At 41.5% G+C, this 23,666-nt stretch overlaps 1 protein-coding gene across 1 annotated transcript in view; it reads right to left on the bottom strand.

The window, feature by feature from the left end:
• The window catches only part of INTS14 (integrator complex subunit 14), a 32,352-nt gene extending 13,340 nt beyond the window's left edge, over nucleotides 1–19,012 (bottom strand). Inside the window, exons 1-9 of the mRNA XM_081101838.1 lie at nucleotides 18,960–19,012; nucleotides 14,642–14,925; nucleotides 13,224–13,331; nucleotides 9,845–10,000; nucleotides 7,938–8,056; nucleotides 7,394–7,536; nucleotides 4,782–4,874; nucleotides 2,915–3,059; nucleotides 987–1,120 (exon numbers count right to left, since the gene is read on the bottom strand). Coding sequence (XP_080957964.1) covers nucleotides 987–1,120; nucleotides 2,915–3,059; nucleotides 4,782–4,874; nucleotides 7,394–7,536; nucleotides 7,938–8,056; nucleotides 9,845–10,000; nucleotides 13,224–13,331; nucleotides 14,642–14,863 — 1,120 coding nt within the window. The 5' untranslated portion in view covers nucleotides 14,864–14,925; nucleotides 18,960–19,012. The remainder of the gene's footprint in view (nucleotides 1–986; nucleotides 1,121–2,914; nucleotides 3,060–4,781; nucleotides 4,875–7,393; nucleotides 7,537–7,937; nucleotides 8,057–9,844; nucleotides 10,001–13,223; nucleotides 13,332–14,641; nucleotides 14,926–18,959) is intronic.
• Nucleotides 19,013–23,666: the final 4,654 nt, after the last annotated feature.

Below are 23,666 nucleotides of genomic sequence, written 5' to 3'. Positions count from 1 at the left end.
CTGTGAGGAGATTTTCCTGAGTCCTCTAGGCAGAGGTGATCCTCCTCTCCTGTAGGCCAACTCTGACCTTGTGTCAGCCTGTGTTTATTATTCACCTTTCCACTAGACTTTGAGTAACTCTTGCTAACTCTTTTATCCCCTAGACCTGGCACAAAATAGGTTGCTTGGTAGATGTTCCTGAAAGTGACATGGGCCCAAATGAATTAAGGATGACTCTACAGTTGGAACCTGAGTACCTCGGAGTACAAAGGTAAAAGGTCTCCATCAGAAGGAGTAGGAAAATCAGAAGAAGGAACAGTTTAAGAGGGAAGGGGCGAGACAACGGTTTCTATAACAAACATACTGAGCTTAGGACTGTGGCAGAATATCCAGGTGGAGAAGTCCAAGGGGAAGTGGAAATACAATATGCAAATTCCAGGGAAAGATCAAGCAGGACTAGAGTTATACTAGTAGATTTGGGGGACTCTGAAGCTATAATGTCTGATTTAATAACCAGGAGAGTATATTAATGCAAGAGAAGAACATCACGAGGCAAGAAGAAGAAAAGATGCCAGAAAAAGAAAAGTTGCTGAAGAAAAAGGTTAAGTACCAGGAAAATGCAATGTTAGAAAAGCCAAAGAAAACAGTTCCAAGAAGGAAGGGGATTACATTATCTCGGAATGACTGGGGATTATCTGGGTTGAAAATTACACTAAGGAAATTTTACATTAAAGAAAAATAAGTTTATGGAGAGTAGCTTTTTTACTCTAAGCAGTTAGAGCGCTTATATGTAATTAAAGCAACCTAAATGATGGTTTCCCGAGTTATAAAGTTAAAAAGTTCAAACATCAAACTCTCTTGGGGTTCTCCATTTACATGTCCAGCATCAGAGACCACGGCACACCCATAGGGAGATCACGCAGCTCTCTGACTACAGAGTCAGAGCCATTCAGAACAGCAGAGAGGAAAACAAAGTCAAGATCAATAAAATCTGATCTGCGTTATACCTGAAATAGGACCCAACTGTCCCATTTTCCCTAGCCATGGGAGAGGTTCTGGGCCAGGCTCAAAGAGGGACATCATGAGGTTTGATTTCTTCTTGCTGTCAGCTTGGGAGTAGAGCATTCCATGCCATTCAGGACTAGATGGAGAGAAGATGGAAAATCAGAATATCAAGCCTGTGACTGTCAAGTTAAATAAGTCTAACCTGTGTTTTTCTCTTGAGTGGCATAAGCTTCAGCTTTGAAATCAGGTATATTACTTTTACTAAAGCCAAATCCTAAACCTGAAAATGCATACTGCTGCACCCTAATATCACCATTCCTCTGGGACATGTATTTTTATTCAATTATGTAGATAAGGAACGCAAAAGCAACTGTTTATTTATTTATTTTAAGCCTCACCCAAGGATATTTTTCCACTGATTTTTAGAGAGAGTGGAAGAGAGGGAAAGACCGAGAAATATCAATGTGAGAGAAATATATCGATTGGTTGCCTCCTGCATGTGCCCTGACCAGGGCCCCAGCCAGGGAGGAGCTTGCAACTGAGGTATGAGCCCTTGACTGGAATCGAACCTGGGACCCTTCAGTCTGTAGGCCGATACTCTATCCACTGAGCCAAACCGGCTAGGGCAAAAGCAGTCTTAAAAGAGAAAAAAATTACAAGGGCAGGAGGCAGCTGCTGGGGTGGTGGGGAGTAAGGGCTGCGATCTATTGGTCTTTTCAGCTGCCTCCATGAGTCATTCACAGCAGCACCAACACAGAGAAGACCTTGGAACAAGAGGCACAAAGCCATCACCCAGCTCTGCTCCCAATTCGCAAAGGGCCCCAGGTACATTTTCAGAGCCAGTGCAAGTAAGTTTGGGTACCAAGAAATACAGCAAACCAATACCTAAAAAGAGCTGCATTCTTCTTTTCGTACTAACTAATTTTAACTCAAGCAGAAATGGAGCCATGCTTCCTCTGATCTCAGATCAGTCTATCCCAGGCAATGGCCAGAAAAAGCTCAGTCACCTCTTCTTTTCTAACAACAGGTATTGCAGAAAGGGAAGCAGGTAGCTTTGCAAATTCAAGCCTGCAGTGATTGTAGAAGCTAGAAGGGCTTTCCTCTTAGGGAAGAAATACAGCATAGTGGTTACAAGCATGGACTCTGGAGTAAAATGCATAGGTAAGAATCCTGGCTCTTCCATTTACTAGCCATGTGACCTTGAGCAAGTTCCTTGACCTCTTAAGACTCAGTTTCTCATCTACAAAATGGGAATAATATCAATACCTCCTATGTAGTGTTTGTGAGAGATTAAATATGTTAATGAATGTAAGGAGCCTACAGGAGTGCTTGGCATATGGTAAATGTTCAATCAATTTTATCAGCATCTTTTTTCATTTAATTCTACCTCCTCATTTTGTAGCTGAGGAGTCTGTGAACACTGCATAAGATCCTAATAGCAAGTTGGTAGCATTGCTATAACTGAATCTAGGTTCCTAGATAAAATAGAAGAAAACTTCTATAATCTAAAAACAATATAATTAAAAGGCTTTTTAACTTAATCTAGGGTTGGGGTGAAAAATGTCTGGCCCAAGGGCTGTTGTAAGGCCCTCAAAATCATTTGGTCTGGTCCTGCCAAGGCATGAGGAGTGAGTTAATTAAATGTTTGGCCAAATACAGCAGGCTAATTTTTAAGTTGATAATTTTGTATGGCCCCCGAATGATGTTATAAATATCCAAATGGCCCTTGGCAGAAAAAAGGTTCCTCACCCCTGCTCTAGGGGATAATTTAAAGAGCAATTTAGAAGGCGATGGTAGGTGGGAAGGGTATGGCAGGGAGAGGAAAAATGAGACAAGGACCTTTCTATTTCTTTCAGAAAAGTTTGGGAAAACTTCACTTTGTTAATTGATTCTCCCTTTCACTCAACCAAAGGAAAACAACATTTCTTACCCAAGCTGAACTATTGCTACCATTCCTTCCACTTTTAGGCTGCCATGGAGCAGGACACAGAAGTTGGGTATTTTGCCTGCAATCTGATTGGCTGAATTTTCATCTTCATTATCATCAGTTATGCCAGTACCCACCTCGTCACCTTCTGTGAAAAGAAGAGAAAACAGGTCAGACTGAGATTCGCTACAAAAATCCAAACTGCAATTATACTGTTGACTGTTTCTAGCCTTGGAAGGAAAGTAAATCGATTTATAAAAGGAAAACTCATATTCTGGTGTTCCTATCTCCATATAAAAATCAGTTTCCACATGTTTATGAATTCCATTTATATGAAACATCCAGAAGAGGCAACTCTATAGAGACAGAAAGGACATTAGTGGTTACCTGAGGAAGATGAAGGGCGTAGGGGTTTTAAAATTCTGATTCTAAAATGAACTGTGGTGATGGTTGCACAATTCTATAACTATACTAAAATGTACTGATTTGTATACCTAAAATGGGTGAAATGTCTGGCATATGAATTACATTTTAGTGAAGCTGATACATGCAAAAATTAGCTTTCCACAGCTTCTACTAGGACACTCAGCTAGGTGCTCTCTGGGGGTTTCAAGTACCTTCTAAACAAAACCACATATTCAGAGATAGCAAGAGTATTCTTAACTGACAGCCTTCAGGAGCACAGGGATGCGAGCCTCCCCCCGACCCAAGATGAAGAGTGTTATTCCATAAACTTTTTGATCTGACTCTCCAACACCAGGTTCTCTCATGCACTCTGCTGACAAATGGATCTTCCTACAATTAACTTCTCTTTGGAACTATCTGCCCACTCAATCTTATGCAAAGACTTTTTAATTCAATAGGAAGAATTTGCCGTTTATCTTGACATTCAAAAGCCCTTAAGACATGGTCCCATTCTGCCTTCCCACACTTTCTTTCCATTGTTCCCCTACATAAACTCTTCATTTTGCCCACTTTCTTGGCAATATATATGGGCATGCAGAATCCCTGCCTCCTTTCCCGCCATCTCTAGACCTTAGAAGTAAGGAAAATTTGGATATCAATATTAATATCAAGAACAATAAAGTAAATTATGAACAATAATCACTATAAGCCATCTTTGGGCACATTTCAAGATTCCGTCTGTGCATGTGTGATTGAGGGTTATGGAACGGCCAATTTTACAACTGAGACAACCGCCATCAATTGAATGTGATCATAACTCAGTAAGTAGAAACCTGACTACATATGCTTCTTGGAGAGAGCTGGTGAACATAAAGTGGATGGTCAGCCTAGAACAGAGAAAAGAGAAGTTTCAAGTGCTAGAGACTAACATTCTCCATAGAGATGTTTAATTTGGGGGACATGACTTTATAGTTCCTGGAGAGCTTTATTTTGTAGTAATGAAGCCTCCCAAGGGGCTGGGTTCTTCCATTTTACTGCACAGTATTTACTGAGTATCCCTGGTAGAGAACAGGTGTAGTTTCTCCCCTTATGGAGCTGTATTTCAATCCATATTTATCAGGCAACCTCTAAGAATCACTTTGGCTTCCTCGCCATCCTTCTACCAGGAAAGGCAGAGCCTTGGATTAGGGAAAAAGCATTGTCATCTTTAAAGAGGACCTCCACTGTAAATTAATAAAGCAATACACAATAAATATGTGTCAATATGCTTTCCACAGTGTAAGGCTCCAGAATTAGTTTTCTAGTAGAAGAGGCAATATTCCATTTTTAAAAAATTCAATCCAAACCAATCACTATTCCTTTCCCCAAAACTCTGCAAAATGGGCTATTCTATTATCTGACACTTAAGAATAACTTTAGACAATAAGATACTTCATATGTATCACTGAATAGGAAGAGAACTCACCTTTGTTAAGTGCTATAGGTAGGACCAGATGTCTGGACAGAACTGGAGGACTGGAAATATCAGCTATATCAATAAACCCCACTATTTCCAAATCTGAAAAGGATAAATCAACATAGAATTAATTAGTTCTATAGGAAAGTACATTATTTTCTATGTACTAGATTTCATAAACACAATGTTTAATTTAGATATGGAATTCAAATATGATGGGTAGGAAGGTTATTAGAAGTCTTCCTAGATAACTAACACATTTTCACTTAAGTAGCTCAGAAAATAAGAATAATTATCCTTATTTAATGAATTTAAGTTATATAACAAATCAGCTAAACTTTATCTTTATGAGGGTAGATCCTCAGCCAAAGCAAAAGGTAAAGGCCAAATTCCTCTATATCATCAGGGATTTTTCAAGCCCACCAGGCTTCATAGTCAAACACTTCCACAACTTCAACCAAGCAGCCTTGGAGGGTAAAGCTATTCTGAGAAAAAAATACATTCTCTACAAAATCAAGCTAGCAGTCTAAATATGACAATGGTTTCTTTGTTTTAGAGAGGCCTATTAAAGACCAAAAGTATTTGTTGGAAACATAAAATAAGTAAAAAATAAAAGTTGTAACCCAAAATACTTTTTAAAAGTTTTTAGGTTTTTTCCCCCTGATCATATAAATAGTATAAAAGCCTGGAAAACACTAAAAATTCTAAAGAAGGAAACTAACGTTACTCATTATTTATCATCAAAGGAAACCTCTATTAATATTTTATTGGCCCTGTCTGGTGTTGCTCAGTGGTTAGACAGTCAGTCTGGGGACCAGGGTTTTGAGTTCCATTCCTAGCCAAGGGCACATACCTGAGTTGCAGGTTCATCTCTGGCCCCAGTCGGGGTATATGCAGGAGACAACTAATCAATGTGTCTCTCTCACATTGATGTTTCTCTCTCTCTCCTCTTCCCTCCCTCCCATCCACTCTCTCTAAAAGAATCAATGAGAATTAACAACAACAAATATATACATTTGTATGTGTGTACACACATACAATGTATGTGTGCATACACACACACACACACACACACACATATATTTTACTGAATTGCTTTTCAGTCTTGTAGGCATATATACACACTCATATTTTCAAAACAATTAAAAAAAATCAGGCTCGTGGAGTGTACACTGTACTTGTAAGACTCAGGAAATTGCTTTTCTGGAGATTTGCCTTCATTACCTTCTTTAGTTGAATGACAAATGAATCAGCAAAAGCAGCTACATATTTTTCATTTGAGTAGAAAAGGGTTTAAGTATAAGCTATTAGCAAGACCATGGACTAAAAGTTTATTTATATAGGAAAGAAAGACCTATTCAAAGTTACTCATCCAAAACAGATGGGAGGGAATCTAACTGAAGGTTTGACATAGCTTAATACACGGTTGTTTCGTTACAATGAGAGATGGATGCCCTACTTCTAGATAGCCAGGAGCTAAATGCACAAAAAATAAAAAGCCTGTGCTTAGTCCTTCACTCTAAAACTCCTTAAAACTGTACAGCCAAGCCCTGGCTGGTTTGGCTCAGTGGATAGAGTGTTGGCCTATGGACCAACGGGTCCCAGGTTTGATTCCGATCAAGAGCACATATCTTGGTTGCAGGTTCCTCCCCGGCTCAGGCCTTGGTCAGGGTGTGCAGGCCCTGTGTGCAGGAAACAACCAATTGATGTATTTCTCTCACATCGATGTTTCTGTCTTTCCCTCTCTCTTCCACTCTCTCTAAAAGATCAATGGGAAAATATCCTTGGGTGAGGATGAACAAAAAAACACCACCTGTACAGCCAAGAATGAAATAAACATTTACTGTGCACTTAATTTTAGACATCTGTTGATTAGTTACCTAGTCAACATCTACTAAGCTTCTGACCCTATGCTAGGCACTGAGGGTGCAATGGTGACTGACACAGAGATGGTTTAATGTGTACCCACAGCTCAAGGAGTTCACCCTCCAACAGGAGGCAACTCTCCTCTCTACTGTTCCTTGTTACTTCTGACTCTTCGCTTTGCCAATCTTAGCTAAGCCCAGCACTGGCAACATGAACCAGGTAAAAGCAGTGCCACTTCACTTTCTTTCAGTCATAATATAAGCAGTGGCTAGAGAGGTACAGAGCTGAGATTTTAGAGACCATCACCTACAGATTCCACTCACTTAGCCAGTAAGAACTAGAGGAAGTGCCTTGTCCAGGGCCACGCAGGAAGAGTCACTCAGCCAAGTCTAGAAGCCAGCCTTTCATATCTGACCTCAACTATGATGCTAAGTAACGTTAGTATCTATTAAGTATTACCTCAAGGATTTCAATGCTCATGAATCTGGCCATGATTTCCAACTCTAGAATTTGGGGTTATTATCTAGGATTGGAGATTAATTCATGACCTCACCATCACCACAAAGGATTACTCATCTGCTACCCCTTAGGCAATGCATCCTCCCAACCAAAGTGTATAACTGATGACGACAGCATCCTTGTATCAGAATTTATATTTCTTTTTAACTATCTTGGATAGAGAGGAGTAAAAGTCAAAAGTTAGGAAAAAGTTAGGATAATAGAAGAACTAAGAAGGAAGTTTTAAAAAAAGTTACCTGTGTTAATGACTTTAGGGATAGGATCGATTTCCTCATCTACAACAAAAGGTTCTGGCCTGGGGAAGACTTGCACATCTGCAGTTAGGTGGCCACACTTGAGAACAGCATGGAAAGGCGTGTATGCCAGATCTATCAGTTTTCTAGAATATGATGATTAATTATTATAGGAAGAGTAAGATGATACATATAATATTTTTCAAGTAATTTTTTTCAAGATGCTAAGTTGTTTTCCCTTTGAGTTGACTCCAAAACGATGTGACCATTTTGAAACAGAACAAAATCTGACATTTTGGATGAAGCAATTTCAATTCTGAAAAGTCCTAAAGCAAGTTAATCTTTGAAATTGCCAAGTCATTGTAAGGAAGTCAATATAGATTTAGTCATGTTTAATTCAAAAGGGAATGAACTTTTAAAAATCACTTCTACCAACTTGGGGGAAATGAAATGACACAATTAGAAATAGTAAAATACATATTATTGCTGGATATCAAATTATAATGGATTGTAAGAAGGCAAAAAAAAGCTCTAAGTACATACTCACCCAAACATAGACTGAACATTTTTCAAGCATAGGGGGCCATCAATAGTAAAAATCTGCCCTTCACCATTGTTTAAATCTATGAGACGTTCCAGGCAATCCAAGGAGTCAGTGCTCTGAAGCTACAAAGCAAAAACAGTTGAGTTGTTTAAAGTAGCACAAAATGCCAGATTATTAACAGCACATAAGGTCATACCCATCACAATAACACAGGCTATAAATATAATGGAGATGATTTTGAGGCAGAAGAGTAAGATGATAGAGAAATTCCTTGGCAAGTAGAATATGGAAAACTGAGACAATATAATTAAGCAAGGCCTAACAGTCTGAGCAACTTACAGCTAGCTAATGAATCATAAGGTTTTATCTTCCCTAACCAAGGACACTAAGGAGCAAATGGTTTACATAATTCAGACTGTCCTGAGGCAGAATGGCCTTGGTCAGGTCCCTCTTCAATGACGTTCTTTTTTTTTTTTTTTTTTTTTTTTAAATATATTTTATTGATTTTTTACAGAGAGGAAGGGAGAGAGATAGAGAGTTAGAAACATCGATGAGAGAGAAACATCGATCAGCTGCCTCCTGCACATCTCCTACTGGGGATATGCCCGCAACCCAGATACATGCCCTTGACCGGAATCGAACCTGGGACCTTTCAGTCCGCAGGCCGACGCTCTATCCACTGAGCCAAACCGGTTTCGGCTTCAATGACGTTCTTGATGACATTTTTTAAAAATGAAACTAACCAGAAAATAACCCCTGACTTCTTTATGCTCATTTTGATGAATCAACTTATTGAAGGACACACCTGAAAAGCTAATGAATATTCTGTTAAGACCTTCCCCTGAGATCTTCCGTAGGATTCCTGCTGGCTAGAGAGAATAAAAGCCTCAATGCAAAGGAAGAGTGTGCTCTCACAAGAGCGTGCTGTGGCCTTGTATCTTTGCTGTTTTTCTCCTAAACTCTAAGGGACCCCATGAGACTTGCAACCAGGAGAGCACTGGGCAGTGGCAACTAGACCCAGGCTAATCCCCTGAACCTGTCTTCAAGGACCACTTTTCTCTGAATTTTCTTCTCCTATTGCTTTTCCTACCTTAAGCCCTCCCTTTGTTTCATGTCTCCAGCTTTAATAAACATACTCTCAAAAACACCTGGACTCGCATTGTGAAATCTTTCCTACTCAAAGTCAAGAACCTGCACTTTACCAGTAGGCCCTAGGCCAGACTTGTCTGGTAACAATTTAACAATGTGAGCAGGAAAACAACTATAACAATTTTGATTCAAAGTTACCAAAGAGGAAATGTCATATAAAATGATACCAGTAGAGCTATTTAATTCAGATGTAGTTTTGCAAAGATTCTCAGAGATGACCACGGTTGGTATTGATATAGTATCTTTCCTCCAAAGTATTTCTAACATCTTTGGTAAGTACCATTATCATCTACATTTTATAGATAAAAAACTGAGATGAAAATAGCTTTCCTGATGAAAATAGTATAACCAGGAAATAGAGTTTAATAAAACATACATCAGAGTAATATTACTTTACCAAAAAAATCAAAGCACACTTCTATCAATATTTCTGGCGGAATGGACTTAAAAATTCCTAAACGATGGAAATATCCAACATTTAAAAGAACATTTCAGCATCTGAAGAGTCTTGATGGGCAGTAGGATGGTTAACAACTCTAGCTATACAGTATTTCCTAAAATGGAGCAGTGCTTTTAACTTTCAAAGAGCATTTGAGCTCTAGGGTCTTTTCAAAGATAACTGATCAGCCTCAGCTGAAACCAATGGAGTTCAATGTTATAGTATCTGCAATATAATACTAAGGGGATATACATACTAAAAAATAAACCGAGTCCTAAAATATGTCTAATCAAACTGGAAAGAACTTAGTAAAAAGCATTACCTCCTCCAAATTCGCCATACACATGATGTATAACTTAGATGGGAAGGGAAAAGGTAGTGGGAACCTGTTGCTCTCACTTCGTTGATTGTGAGTAGCTAGGGAATGCCGCAGTGACCCTCTGCCAATGCCAAGACAGCCATCTGTCACCAGAACAACCTGTTTGCAAAAAGTGAGAGAAGGTTTATATATAAAATAACATACTCATTTAAAGCAACCTCATTTAGCAATTTCATTTCTCTCTAATTGCATACATACTGAAAAATCCACCTCTGCAAAGATATAAGCAACTATGTGAATAAATCTCAAAAATATTCTGTCAAGTGAAAGATGACAGATACATTGTATAATTCTATTTATATAAGTTCTAGAACAGGTAAAACAAAGCTAAGAAAAACCAAACAGGGGTTGTGGGCATGGGGGGATACTGACTAGAAAGAGGCATAAGAAAACTTTGGGGGGAAATGGAAGTGTTCTATGTTTTTTACTGGAGCAGTGGTTACACAGGTATATGCATGTGTCAACACTTAGTGAACTGTGTACTTAAGATCTATGCAATATACTGTATTTTATCTAATTAAACCTTTAAAAAAGCACCTACCTATGAAAACTTTAAAAAGGACAAAAACATTCATAACTAGCGCTTAGTCAACTGTACTAAAATTAGAATCCTATCTCTTAGATAAGGAGGTGGCACCTAAGGCATTGATGTGAAAAAATGGCATGAGGGCCTATTTTATGTTTCCCTAGAGATTAGTAGCACAGAAGTCTGAACCTTGACACTTTATTTTTAAAGATGACAAACTCTACCCTTGGTCAACTAGAATAACAACTGCATTAAAAATATATTTATTAAAACCACTTAAACATATTTTTATTGATTTCAGAGAGGAAGGAAGAGGGAGAAAGAGACAGAAACAGCAATGATGAGAAAGAATCATTGATTGGCTGCCTCCTGCAGGACCCCTACTGGGGATGAAGCCCATAACCTGGGCATGTGCCCTGACTGGGAATTGAAACATGACCTCCTGATTCATAGGTCAACACTCAACCACTGAACTACACTGGCCAGGCTATTAAAAACCATTTAACCACATGTGTAGAAGACCTTTAAAATACATTCTTAATCAACCTGTAATTTGAAAAACCCTTTAAAATATCCTAATGAGAGACTATAATTACAAATCACTTCTCTTTTCTTCATTGCTTCAAAGCAATCCTGTGGTGGGCAGACTTTTCCAAGCATTTCAGAGAAGAATGATCTTAGCTCTCCTAGTAACTTGATAATACAGGCCAGTAAGGAAGTATTAGGTGGTTGCACCATGTGAAGTAACAAGATTGGCAACTACTTCTAAAACCCAAGAATGCTTACTTCATAGAAGTCCCCTGGAGCAATGTCATCTTTTGGGAAGATAGTCAATTGACTACAAAGTAATTTCCTCTTCTAGGTACCAATAATTGCTATTTAATGATTTACTTCTGCCACTAGTTTCTTCAATACTATATGATGAAATATTTCATGGAATGTCAAAATGAGACAGATTTTACTCAAATAATAAAGACACAGTCCAGCTATCGCAAAGGTTGGTTAAAAAAAATTCCACATTAAAATAAATATTTGACAATAATTGATTATAAAAATAATCACTAATAACTTCCACCTCTAGTCCAGTGTTTTGAATTGTTCACCCCAAAACTCATCAACTAAGTTAAAGTGGATTCAGGCCCAGCCCTTGTCCTCAGGGTACAATACATCTCTAATTCAGATTCTTCCTTTTTGCAAAGGAAGAAAAAACAATAAAAGGCAGAAGTCTTTCTGGTGCACAAATTCTCTGAATTTCTTCTCTAAAACTACTGAAGACTATCATACGGAGGAGACTTGACTTTGTGTGGTAGGGCACACAATATACAGATGAGGTATCACAGAATTGTACACTTGAAACCTATATAATTTTATTAACCAATGTCACCCCAATATATTTAATTAAAAAAAAATAAAACTACTGAAGAAATAGCAAATGAAATTGTGCTACCTGCTAGCTTCCAGTTCAGAAGATACTGACAATAAGACTTCATTTATTTAGTATATTGTCAGGAAATTAGATATTCTGTTTGCATGGATTTACCAAATAAATAATGTTTATGAAGTAAGGTGCCAAACATTTTTATTTCTGAAAATAAATTAATTAAAAGGCATTTACTAGCTTTTTTTTAGCAAGGGTCTACTAAAGTATTTGATTTAACCTTTTAGTAGTAGCTCAGGGTCTTCATTAACCCATATAATTCATACTGTATAAAACAGGGTAGTTTTACAGCAAAAAAAAAACACCAAACAATTTTTAAAAAGTTGGGTATACTGAGATATAATTTACACGCAATAAAATTCACCCTTTTTAGTATACAGTTCTGAAAAATGCTTTTAGTGATGTAACCACTTCTGCAATCAAGATAAAGACCAGTTCCATCATTTCCCATATTTCTTTGTCCTTCATTTAGGAAGAGTAAGTCAACCCCTACCTTTCCCTTACCCACAGGCATAAATACCAGTGATGCCACTGACACTACTGAGGAAGACTGTTTTTGACCCTAAAATACAAATCATACACTATGGCTCACTGCCTGTTTTTGTAAATAAAGTTTTACTGGAACACAGCATGCCCGTTTATTTACTTATTACCTATGGCTGCTTTCACGCTATGACAGCGAAGTTGAGGAGTTGCCACGGACACCTGCAAAGCCTAACACAGGAAAAGTTTGCTGACTTCTGTTGTAGACTACAGTATTATAATTTTCCTCTTAGCACCTTTTTTTCTCCTTAAAATATGCTACCACTTCTTAAAGCACCTGTGTATAGCAAACTTCCAATTCTCTTTTTCAGCCACTATTCTGCTCTGATTTGATGCTAATATGGACCTACCATAGACTCTAGGTAAAGGGCAACTGATTTCCTGACATTCATACTCCTCACTTTTTAGATAACAGATAGTTAAGATGGTTACAAGTTGGCTGAGTAAATGCTACATGGAGATAACGAAGATAGACTACATTGTACTGATGTTTAAAATTCTATCACTCAAAAAATTAAAATCACCCTTTCTAGAGAGTGTCCTAAAACTCCACTGTGGGCCCTTTGTATTTTACACAAATAATACTAGTTTTCAAGAAGTCAATTTACTAGGAGGATGCTTCCTTTAAGGCACAATTGTGCTGCTTTCTGAGCATATTCGTGTTGATTTAGTGCCTTCTTTTAAAAAGATACCACAAGCATATAACATAGTTTGTAGAAATTACATTGCATGCTGTGTTAGAGCTTAAAGAAAATGAAAGCACCTCAGTGGTTAATGTTTTTAACTTAGAGCAATGAAAAAGAATTGATAATTACCTGGCAAGGAATTGCACCACCCCATTCTTGCTGAACAATGTTGCAAACACCAACTAATGCAGACTCCAAGCAGGTTTTATCATAATCATCCATATTACTTAGTGCTTCCTAATCGAATAAAAGATAAAATTGCTCATTTTAATTTGTTATCAGAATACAACATAAAAGCATGCATGTTACATAGGGGACATTGTTTCTAAGAGTCCCAAAGCATAGTTTCTTAAAAACAGTAAAACAGACTTCCTCAGCTATAAAGGATAATGAAAAGAGGTTCCCTTCATTCTGTCCTCTTTATCAGGTGAGAGTGAACAGCTCACCAAGTTCATATCTTTCTAAGTGGACCTTGAAAGAAATAATTAAAATGAAGCACTTTTAAATACATCACAAAAATGTCAACATTTACTGAGAACTAGCTATATCCTAAATACCATTCTAGGCACTTTACATGCATTTACTCATCACAACACCCTACCCATTTTTTTTAAAAAAAGAATAATTTATTTATTTTGAGAGAGAGGGAGAGGGAGAGAGAAACATCAATGTGAGAGAGCGACATATGTGATAGGCTGCCTCCCGCATGCTCCCCACTGGGGATTAAGTCCATAACCTGGCATGTGCCCTTGACCAGGGATCTAACTGGCAACTTCCTATTGCATGGGATGACTCCCAACAAACCGACGTACACTGGCCAGGGCTTAACCTATTTTTTAAAATGAGGAAACTAAGGTACAGAATAATTAGGTAACTTTCCCAGGTCTCATGCCTAGAAGTGTCAGAGTCTAGATCTGAACCCAGTCAGTCTGACTACAGGACTCCAGGTCTTAACAATTACTCTGCACCACCTACTTTAAGAGTTCTCTAACTTTTAGAACTGCTGGAGATCCAAAATCCTTAGTTTACTCACTTATAAGAAATCCAGTGGAATTAAAAAAAAACAACAACATGCTTTTGAGTCACTTAGAAAAAGTTAGAAAAAAAATAATGATTTAACAAAATTTTATTACTTACACTTTAAAAATCAAACTACACTGATCCTGGATTTCTAAACTGCCTAGCAATTATTAAACTATTCAATTTAATTTCACAAACACTTATTGGCTGATCACTATGGGTAAGGCACTGTGCTAGGCTCTGTTGGAAATATTAATGAACGTTAAGGAATGGGCCACTACATCCTGAGAGAATTCCAGGAAACTAAGAGAAGAAAATAAGACAACTCACAGCTCTAACTCATAACCTTACCCAAGACATAAAACATACTGGTTGTGAATCCTTGTTTTATAGCTATACTTAGATATTATACCCATAGATTTATCATTAAATAATTCCAAGTTCTAAATATTCAGTACAATATGATAACATTTTTGCTCCCTATCAATTTGGACCTTGTACATACAATAACTCATTCCTTTTTATACCTGTAGGGTGTTATAATCTCTTGTGAAGGGAACCATCAGCTCCCAGAGTGATGAAAAAACCACCAGGGCTGTAAACTCAAGCTTGTAATTCGTGGCCATGTGCTCAAACAGCATTGTCAAACCGTGGGCTGCTAGGTGCTTGCGCTGATATTCTTCAGACCCCTCAACAGACACAGGTCGGGTCATGGAAAGGGATACGTCCATTACCACCACTGTTGGCATGATGAAAATGAGCCCAATGTTCCCAATCAGAATGCAGACAGACAGCTATTAATAGAAAAATGCTGTAGAAAATAAATACGGTTCGGTTATATGTCATGGAGAGTACAAAGTCTTCCCCCCCGGCCCCACCCCCCAACCATAATTTTAACCAAATTTTCCAGAAATGAGTGGAGGCAAACTCCATTTAAGCTGAGGTGAGGGCAAATCTAGAGAATGCAGTGGGAGGGAAGCAAGCAAGCCATCACCCACTAAATGGCTATAAATCAAGAATGGCCTTAAGTATTTCTATTAAAAAAAACAAACATTAAATTCGGGTAGTCCTTGACTTTCACAGTTCCAAATTTTATAACTTAATATAACACACACTCCTATATCCTCTCTCCAACACAGAATTTACTAAAGAACATTTCTATTTGTCACATTGTGGCGCTTTTAGACAATCAGCCAGTCTTTTTGGGCACCATCACTATCTTAATTGGTATAACAGTACAGTGCAAATGTTTAATTATCTTGTTACTTGGTGTCACCCCCCCATCTTTTTAATTAAAATGAATGCAAAATATAAAAATGAAAGGGCCAATAAAATCATAATCCAAAATAGACAAAGCTGGGAATCATTAAACATGACAAAAGCAAGACTATTAGCCTCAGTAGTATTCATTGAATGTAAACAGGCAACAAGGCTTTAACTGGGAGGAAAAGAACGAAGATGACAGCTGGCATTATCTCATGAAACTGTGTATAAGAGTCAAAATGTAGAAGAAATGGAGAAGACAAAAAGTTCTTTAAAATTATGGATTGACCGATGAACAGAATGAACTGGTGATTATAATAGAATCAGGGACATAGAAAGGGAATGGACTGACTATTCTTGGGGGGGAAAGGGGTGTGGGAGATTCGGGAAGAGACTGGACAAAAATCGTGCACCTATGGATGAGGACAGTGGGTGGGGAGTGAGGGCGGATGGTGGGGCGGGAACTGGGAGGAGGGGAGTTATGGGGGGAAAAAAGAGGAACAAATGTAATAATCTGAACAATAAAGATTTAATTTAAAAAAAAAAATAAAATTATGGATTGAGAATTAGCACAAAGAAAACATTTCTGGTCTCAAAAATAAAGAAAAAAGTTCACAGATACACAGACCTGCTCTTGGGAACACAGCTTGCTGCTACTCTATTATTAAGCAAACTACAGTCTAATGACACAATAAAATATCATATAAATAAATGACATGTAGATATCAGAAATATTTATATAAAGTGTTAGTGAGAAAAGCAGGTCACAGGATCGTATGCATATATACAATTAGGTAAAACTCTGAATGGACATAAACAGGTTAGACATTTAATGTTCACTAATTTTTTTTTTTTAACTTACTTCAAAACACCTAACAGTGGCCAGACTGCTTGTTTTGGTACAATTTCCAACTGCAAATGTGTGATATTTTAAAAGTCCATGTGCAAATAGGCTGCAAGGTGTGGGGAGGCATGGACTCAGAATATATTGGTTCATGGAAACAATGTTATAAATGAGGGCCAGGGACTGAGTCAGGTAGGAAAAACCTCTTTAGCACATAATGAACGGCCTGAGATACATTTCAAATACAATAATGCCTCATGTACCCAATATCAATAAAGACTAAACTAGAGATATGAAGTACATTTCCAGACTTTAGAATTCTAAAATATTTAACCGTTTTGATAGAAAAAGTTGTGTATTCCTCTTAAACACTGTGCTAAACGTGTAATTCACGTCTTACGATGACTTGACATCACCACTCTAAACACCAACAATTGCCCAACCAATTTGCTACCTTGATGTTTTACTTATAATAGCATTCCCCCAAGTGTGTGATGCGGAACACTGTTCTGGAAGGGTCTTCCAAGAAAAATGAGTTCAGGCCTTATGACAGAAGCCGAGTACTATAGCAAAGAATCCGATGTAATTTGCTAACCCTGTGTTTCCCATTTAACCCTTCTTTATGTAATTACTGTTAAGGTCTGATAGAATAGTATAGTGGTTCCCAACCTTTTTCTTGGCCATGCCCCCCCTAAGCATCTCTAAAATCCTGATGCGCCCCCTGTGACATATAATTCTCATTATTCAAAAAGTGAACTCCTATTCACGTGGAGGAAGCCTAAAAGCCCATTAACTTGGTCTAAACAAGCTTCCAAAGAACATGGCATCCATGAAAAAGAAAAACAAAGGAACGAAAGAGCAGTTTAAGTACTGAGGAAGAAATCACTAAGAAACTGTTGAAAAATAATAATAATATGAAGTGATATGAAAAAATAGCAAATAAACTTTCAAACCATGTAACAGAGAACTGAAATGCATAAATATGTGCAATATATACATACTGTATATGAGGCCCCTAGAAACCGTAAGAAACGCAAAAAATTCATGGTTAATAACTTATTCTCGAATTGCCCCCCTTAAAAATCAAATTGCCCCCCGTGGGGCACGTGCCCGTTGGGAACCACTGGTATAGAACATCCACGGAAACACTGCCCTGTGTCCAAGGAATCCGGGCTGCTGTGCTGCTTCCTCTTTAGAATCGGCTTGATTCCACTTTTTCTCGGGAACCCTCCGTCATCACCCTCCCTCTCACTGGCTGCTTCTTGGCCACAGCGCTGGAGAGGGAGCCAGATAACCGAGTTTGTTAAAACGGTGCCCGAAGTCCAAGCGTCCGATTCTGAGGGCTCGAGGTTTCTTCTAGCGCCAAACGCATCAGCTTAGGGGTGTCAAACTGGTACTCTTCCATCTGCGCAGTCTCTACATTTCCGTTCGGGGTCTCAGCTGTGCGGTTCAAGTGGGGCCCTGCACCATGGCCTCATCACATCAGAGAACACCCCCGCCCCGCCAGGGTGGGCACCAGGTCAGACTTTGCCCGCCCATGTCTCCTCGGCGTCTTTCACAGTCAGCGGCACAGAGTGAGCACTTGGCGAACGCTGGATGACTAATGAACTGCCCCTAATTGCCATTTGTAACATTAATTCTTTGGCCAAGCACCTGATGAATTCCGAGGCCAGAAACAGGTTTTCCTCCTCATTCAAGCGGAGACACCAGCGACTCCTCCGTCTCCGCCCACTCGCAGTCTATGCAGATGGTGGTGGCCCCTCACGCACAGAGGCCTCCCTGTGCCTGAAAGTGGGGGTCGCAGGGAGTACTACCCTTGCCTCGGCATTAGGACACCGGGAGGCAGGGCGCGCAGAGTTGGATCAGGTGTGAGAAAGCACTGCCGGCCCACGGACTCTGCTCCACGCCGGAGCGGGTGGCCTCACAGGCAGCCCTGCCTCCTCTGCACACACCTCCGGCGACGCCCTTCTCCGGCCGAGGCATGCGTGCCCGCCAGCAAACACGCCTCCTTAACAATGGCACAGCCGGGGAGGCCCATTTAGTAAGTCAGGTTGCAGCACGGAAGTAAAAGAACGGAGTGTTTTGAAGGATGGTTCACTCAAGCAGCGTAGGCCTGGTCAGCCAAAACCTGCCCACCACCGTCCGGCAATTCTGGGAGGGCCTGATGGAGTCTCACTCAGGTGGGCGAGTCGCACCTGCAGGTCTCCCACCCGCCCCACACCTGCCCAAAGTAGTGTGTCCACTCAGCGCGCAGGACAGGAACAGTCTACGCCTGATAACTGACCCTCGCCGCCAACTTGGCCTCGATGCCAGGCCTCCATCAGCACGTTTATAATTCTCCCCTAAAGGTGACAACCAGCTTATTTATAAAGAATTGATTCTCAGCAGTTTAGCTCTCAAAGCGTGAGAGAGAGAGAGAGAGAGAGAGAGAGAGAGAGAGAGAGAGAGAGAGAGAGAGGAGAGATATCTGGAAGTCTCTTAGGGGTCAGGGGGCACCGAGGCCTGAGCCGAGGTCCGAAATCCTGGTGTTTGCGCGGAGTAGGCGACCCCGAGCCCCAGAGAGGGGGAGGCCGGGGGCAGGGCCCCGGAACCGGCGCCGCAGAGACCGTGCGGAGCGACAGCCGGAACAGCGGGAAAGCCGGGCGCTGGCCCCGCATTGCTCCCCACCCTTGACCCCTGCTCCTACAGGTCTGACCAGCAACGAAGACACCCCCGCAGCCCCGGCCTCCCCCACTCACCCGGCGCCCAACGCTGGCGCAGTCCGGCCGCTTAAAGTTTCCGCCCGCGCGCCGCTGCCGGAACTATAGGGCCGCGCGACCAAGGGAACCCGGAACGGACTGCGCACGGGACGGGGGGCGGGGCTTTAGGGGCTGTGCGGCGCGGCGCCGGGAGGCGCCGGCTTGGAGGACGCTGGGGGCGCGTTCTCCTCGCCGCGGTCCTCTGTCCTCGCTGCTCCGTGCGTGACGATCCCGCGCCTCACAACACTCCCGTGTCGCCGCGGCTGAGCTGTGCGCCCTCCTTCCCGTCCTCCCCGTCCATTCTCGGGCTCTTCCCCCATTTACCTCTGGCCTCCTTGCCCACCTGGCCCTGGTTCCGGAAGCTCTGTGACCCCTTCGCACTTTTGTCTCCTGCTCACCCGGCCCCGTCGGTGCCACCAACCCAACCCTCTCTGATAGTTGCCCCTCTTCTCCGCCCCCTACAGACCCTCCCTCATGTTCTCTGCACCAGGCGACAGCGTCCTCTTCATACTCTTTTAAAACTACAATTGCTGCCGGGCAGTGCTCAGACTAAGCACGCTGTGTGTGTTTCTTAGCTGAGCTGGGCCGACTTACATGGCGAGACTTTTCCTCCTGGCCTCCCCAGCACGTGGCTCTCGTTACCCCCACCCCTCGTTCAGGGGAGCAGAGGGAGAGTCCAGAATTTCCAATTATTTGCCCACGGGAAGGGAGTTGTCTCGCTGCCCCGAATGTGATGGTGCCTCAGCCATCAGGTCGCTGCCCTGGTAGATTCCGCTCGGTTCCGTGGACTGGTTTGCTATCTCAGCCCTAAAGCTGAGGTTTACTAGTTCGCTGATGGGGGTGAGATCTTGGCGACCGAGTTCTCCTGCATTCAGGCCTTCGGGAGTCCAGGGAAGTCAAGGGCGGGGTATTAAACCCGGCAACAAAAGGTAGAACCGCCAAGAGGACTGCGTCACTCAGGGCTACCTACCAGTGAGTGCTTTTGTTTTTGTTTTAAAATTCTTAGTCGAGTCCCATTAAAATCAGAAGGTTGTTCAGTGAATATAAAGTCAGAGAACATCAGCAGAAAGAGTTAGAAGGCCTTATTTATTATTTTTTAATTTTTAAAATATGTTTTTTATTGATTTCAGCGAGAGGAGAGAGAGAAACATCCATAATGAGAATCATCCATCGGCTGCTTCCTGCACGCCCCCTGCTGGCGATCGCCCGCCACCCAGGCGTGTGCCCCGGCTGGGAATCCAACTTCACCTCCTGGTTCCTCGGTCCATGCTCAGCCCCTGAGCCACGCTGGCCAGGCTGGAAGGTCTTAAAGGAGGTGTCTTTCCAGCCATCGCTGGCTAATGCATTTCTGTTTTCCCCCACTCAAGGGACCCTCGTCATTTGCATATTTCCGCACACACATTAAAGGAAATCAAGAAACAACCTCTTTACATAATCTATCACCCCCTTTCTTTTTCTCTGCTTTGAAGCAGTGGGCGCTGTCCCAGAAACTTGGAAAGCACAGTGGTTTGGTCTTCAGCCCAGCAGAGCAGAGGTCAGTGACAGAAATACCAGCCCGCTCACAGGGCCAGCACTGGGCTCAGGGGAGGTGCATACCTGCAATCCTGCGAGGGCCCATGTGGAAAATGGGGACTCCCAGGCCATGCGGACTGAATCGGAATTTCATAATTTGGTGCCTGGAATCTTCATTGTTAAGTCCAAGATGATTTTTCATCCACAGAGGTGAAGGGTAAGGAATGAGTAAGTGAAGAAAAGGGGAAGAAAGAGGGTGGGGGAAGCAGTAAGCTCATCTCCCTTTTCTGTTCTTTCCCTTTCCCTTTCCTGCACTCTCCTTTGCCCATGTCTTCCTTCTTGCCTCCTCTAGCCTACACCTTGCCCATTCCCAAATCATGCTTTAAGCTCCCGGCTATCCCCTTTCTCCCAGCCCCAAACCACATTCCACTATTTTCACCAAAGGGGGTGTCTAAAGAAATAGTTGTGACCCCTCGCTCTTCTTAAAATATTTGTTACACGAAAATTTCAAATTAGACACAAACAGGGGAAATAGCATAATAAATCCTCATGTACCCTTCACTCAGCTTCTTCTGTCAACTCAATTCTCAATCTTATTTCATTTATACCTCTACCCACTTTCCCCAACATATTATTTTGATGCAGATTCTAGACTGGATATCATTTGGTCCATAAATATTTCAGTATGTAGCTCTAAAAGATAAGGGATTATTTTTTAATCAATAAACTTTATTTTTAGAGCATTTTTAGGTTCATAGCAAAATGGAGTGGAAAGTACAGAGAGTTCCATATACTACACACACACACACACACACACACACACACACACACAGCCTTCTGCACTATCAATATCTCACACCAGAGTGATAGACTTGTTATAAATCCATGAACCTACATTGACACATTATAACCCAAAGCCCCTGGTTTACCTTAGGGGTCACACTTGGTGTTACACATTCTATAGATTTGACAGATGTATGATGACATGTATCCACCATTACAGTATTATACCAGAGTAGTTTCACTGCTCTACAAATCCGTCGTACTCTGCCTTTTTATCCCTCCCTCTCCCCTGACTTCTAACAACCGCAGATCTTTTTATTGTCTCCATAGTTTTGCCTTTTTCAGAGTGTCATATAGTTGGAATCGTACAGTGTGTAACCTTTGGAGATTGGCTTTTTTGCTTAGTAATATGCATTTAAGTTTCCTCCACGTCTGCTCATGGCTTGATAGCTCATTTCTTTTTAGCTAAATTATTCCACCTTGTGAATTGGGTTCCTTTTTCCATTTTTCTGGGCCAGACTGCGAGGGTGTTAGAGAGTTTGTGGGAGAAGGGAAATAACTAGATCTGGGTCTGCCTGCAGGAGCCTGAAGGCAAGGATGTAACTAGCAGAGGTCAGCCCCTCTACCCAGGCTTCCGACGTTCAGAGTGACTTCAGGACACCCAGAGATGAAGCCAGCTCTTCCACAGTGGGTGGCACCTCTGTGTGCTCTGGAGAGGAAGCTGGGAACTTTCCCACCGTCATAGGCCACTTGGGGGAAGTAGGGCAGTGGGGAGGTTCTCAGGGATTACCTGTTCTTTCCACTGAAAGTAATCGAAGCGGCTATACATATACCTTGGGGACGACAGGGCAGGGAGAAAGGAGCATCCAATAAGTATCAGGCAGAGTTAGCTGAATGATGGAAAAGGCTGCCAGGTCCATGGGTGGGATCATGAGACCCCCCAATTGCCTCACTTCACTGCCACTTCATTCACCCCCAGCCCTGAGTTGGAAACAGCTCCTGGGGTATCTTGGGATGTTCTAGTCTGCTCTCCGGAAATCTGTCAGTGCCCTCTTCCCCAAGGCTTGCTCTTCGGCCCAATAAAATATTTTGCATGTGTGAAATGCTTTAAAGTTTTATAAAGTATCTTCCCCACATTCCATCACTTAAAAAAAATAAACTATTTCTGCCCTGGCTGGTGTGGCTCAGAAGGTTGAGTGTTGTCCCATGCTCCGACAGGTTGCCAGTTCCATTCTCAGTCAGGGCACATACCCAGGTTGCAGGTTCCCTCCCTGATTTGGGTGTGTACAGGAGGCAGTAGACCCATTTTCTCACATTGATGTTTCTCTCTCTCTCTCTCTCTCTCTCTCTCTCTCTCTCTCTCTCCCCCTCTTCTCCCTTCCTCTCTCTCTAAAATCAATAAAAACATATCTTTTAAAAAATAGACTATTTCTTAGAGCAGTTTCAGCTTCACAGCAAAATTGAGCTGATATTCCCTCATTTAAAATTATGATTCTCACATCTACCCTACAAATAGGTAAGTGGCTATTATTATCTCCACATTTACATTTAGATTACATTTAGAATCACACAGTAGCAAATGGAGCATGTTGCTAACTGAGGTCTTTTGATCTCTTAAGCCCCAGGCACTTTCTCTTGGTTCTTACAGAGCGAATTCTGAATCTTTCCTTCCCACAAGCTTAGAAACCCCAGACCATCTCTCATTCCCAGAAGTTAGAAGCAAGTTTGAGAAGTTCCCCCCACTCCCCCTCCACTGCAGAGACCCATGCAAGCCCATCTGGGTCCCTGATGGAAGGTGCACCCTCTTAGCCTCTGGCAAAGGCACCAAGACCCAGAACTCGTACAAGTTCCTGATAAGCTTCTTAGAAGGGGTATTAGCAGGGATTGGATATTCTTCCCTGAGATGCCCTTCACTCCCGACCCTGTCTTCAACTAGGATTCCATAAGAGAGCTGGGGGCAGGAGGATGGGGTAGTCCTTGCTGTCTAGCTTCAGACCCACTCTTTGAGATCCTGGATTTGGACAAGTTTCCAGAACGGAGAAGACACCCAGATGTCCAGGTTTGAAGGTAGGTGATGAAGTAGGACAGTGCCGGCTCAACTCTGTTATATAACACAGGCATACCAGAGAGAGGGAGACCCTCCGAAGCTTCTGTAGGAGATTCAAAGTGTTGAATTTATGGTAAGGGACAGGGTGGACAGGGAGATGGCGGGAAGATAATTATAGGAATCAAGAACAAAGGAGGAGAATCACTAATTTTGTAATTCTTTTGTTCATCCCTCTTGTGCTTGTTAAGACAATTGCATTTGCATCTCTAGTGTGGTAGCTGGAAAGACTGGGGCACTAGAAGGCTCCTTTGCACTGCTACTCGCTAGCGGCGCGACACTGAGCAAGTCACACCTCTCTGGACCTC

This window comes from Myotis nattereri (genome assembly GCF_964212035.1).
Source record: "Myotis nattereri genome assembly, chromosome: 1".
Lineage (NCBI taxonomy): Eukaryota > Metazoa > Chordata > Mammalia > Chiroptera > Vespertilionidae > Myotis > Myotis nattereri.
This window is presented reverse-complemented; position numbering and strand designations above follow the sequence as displayed.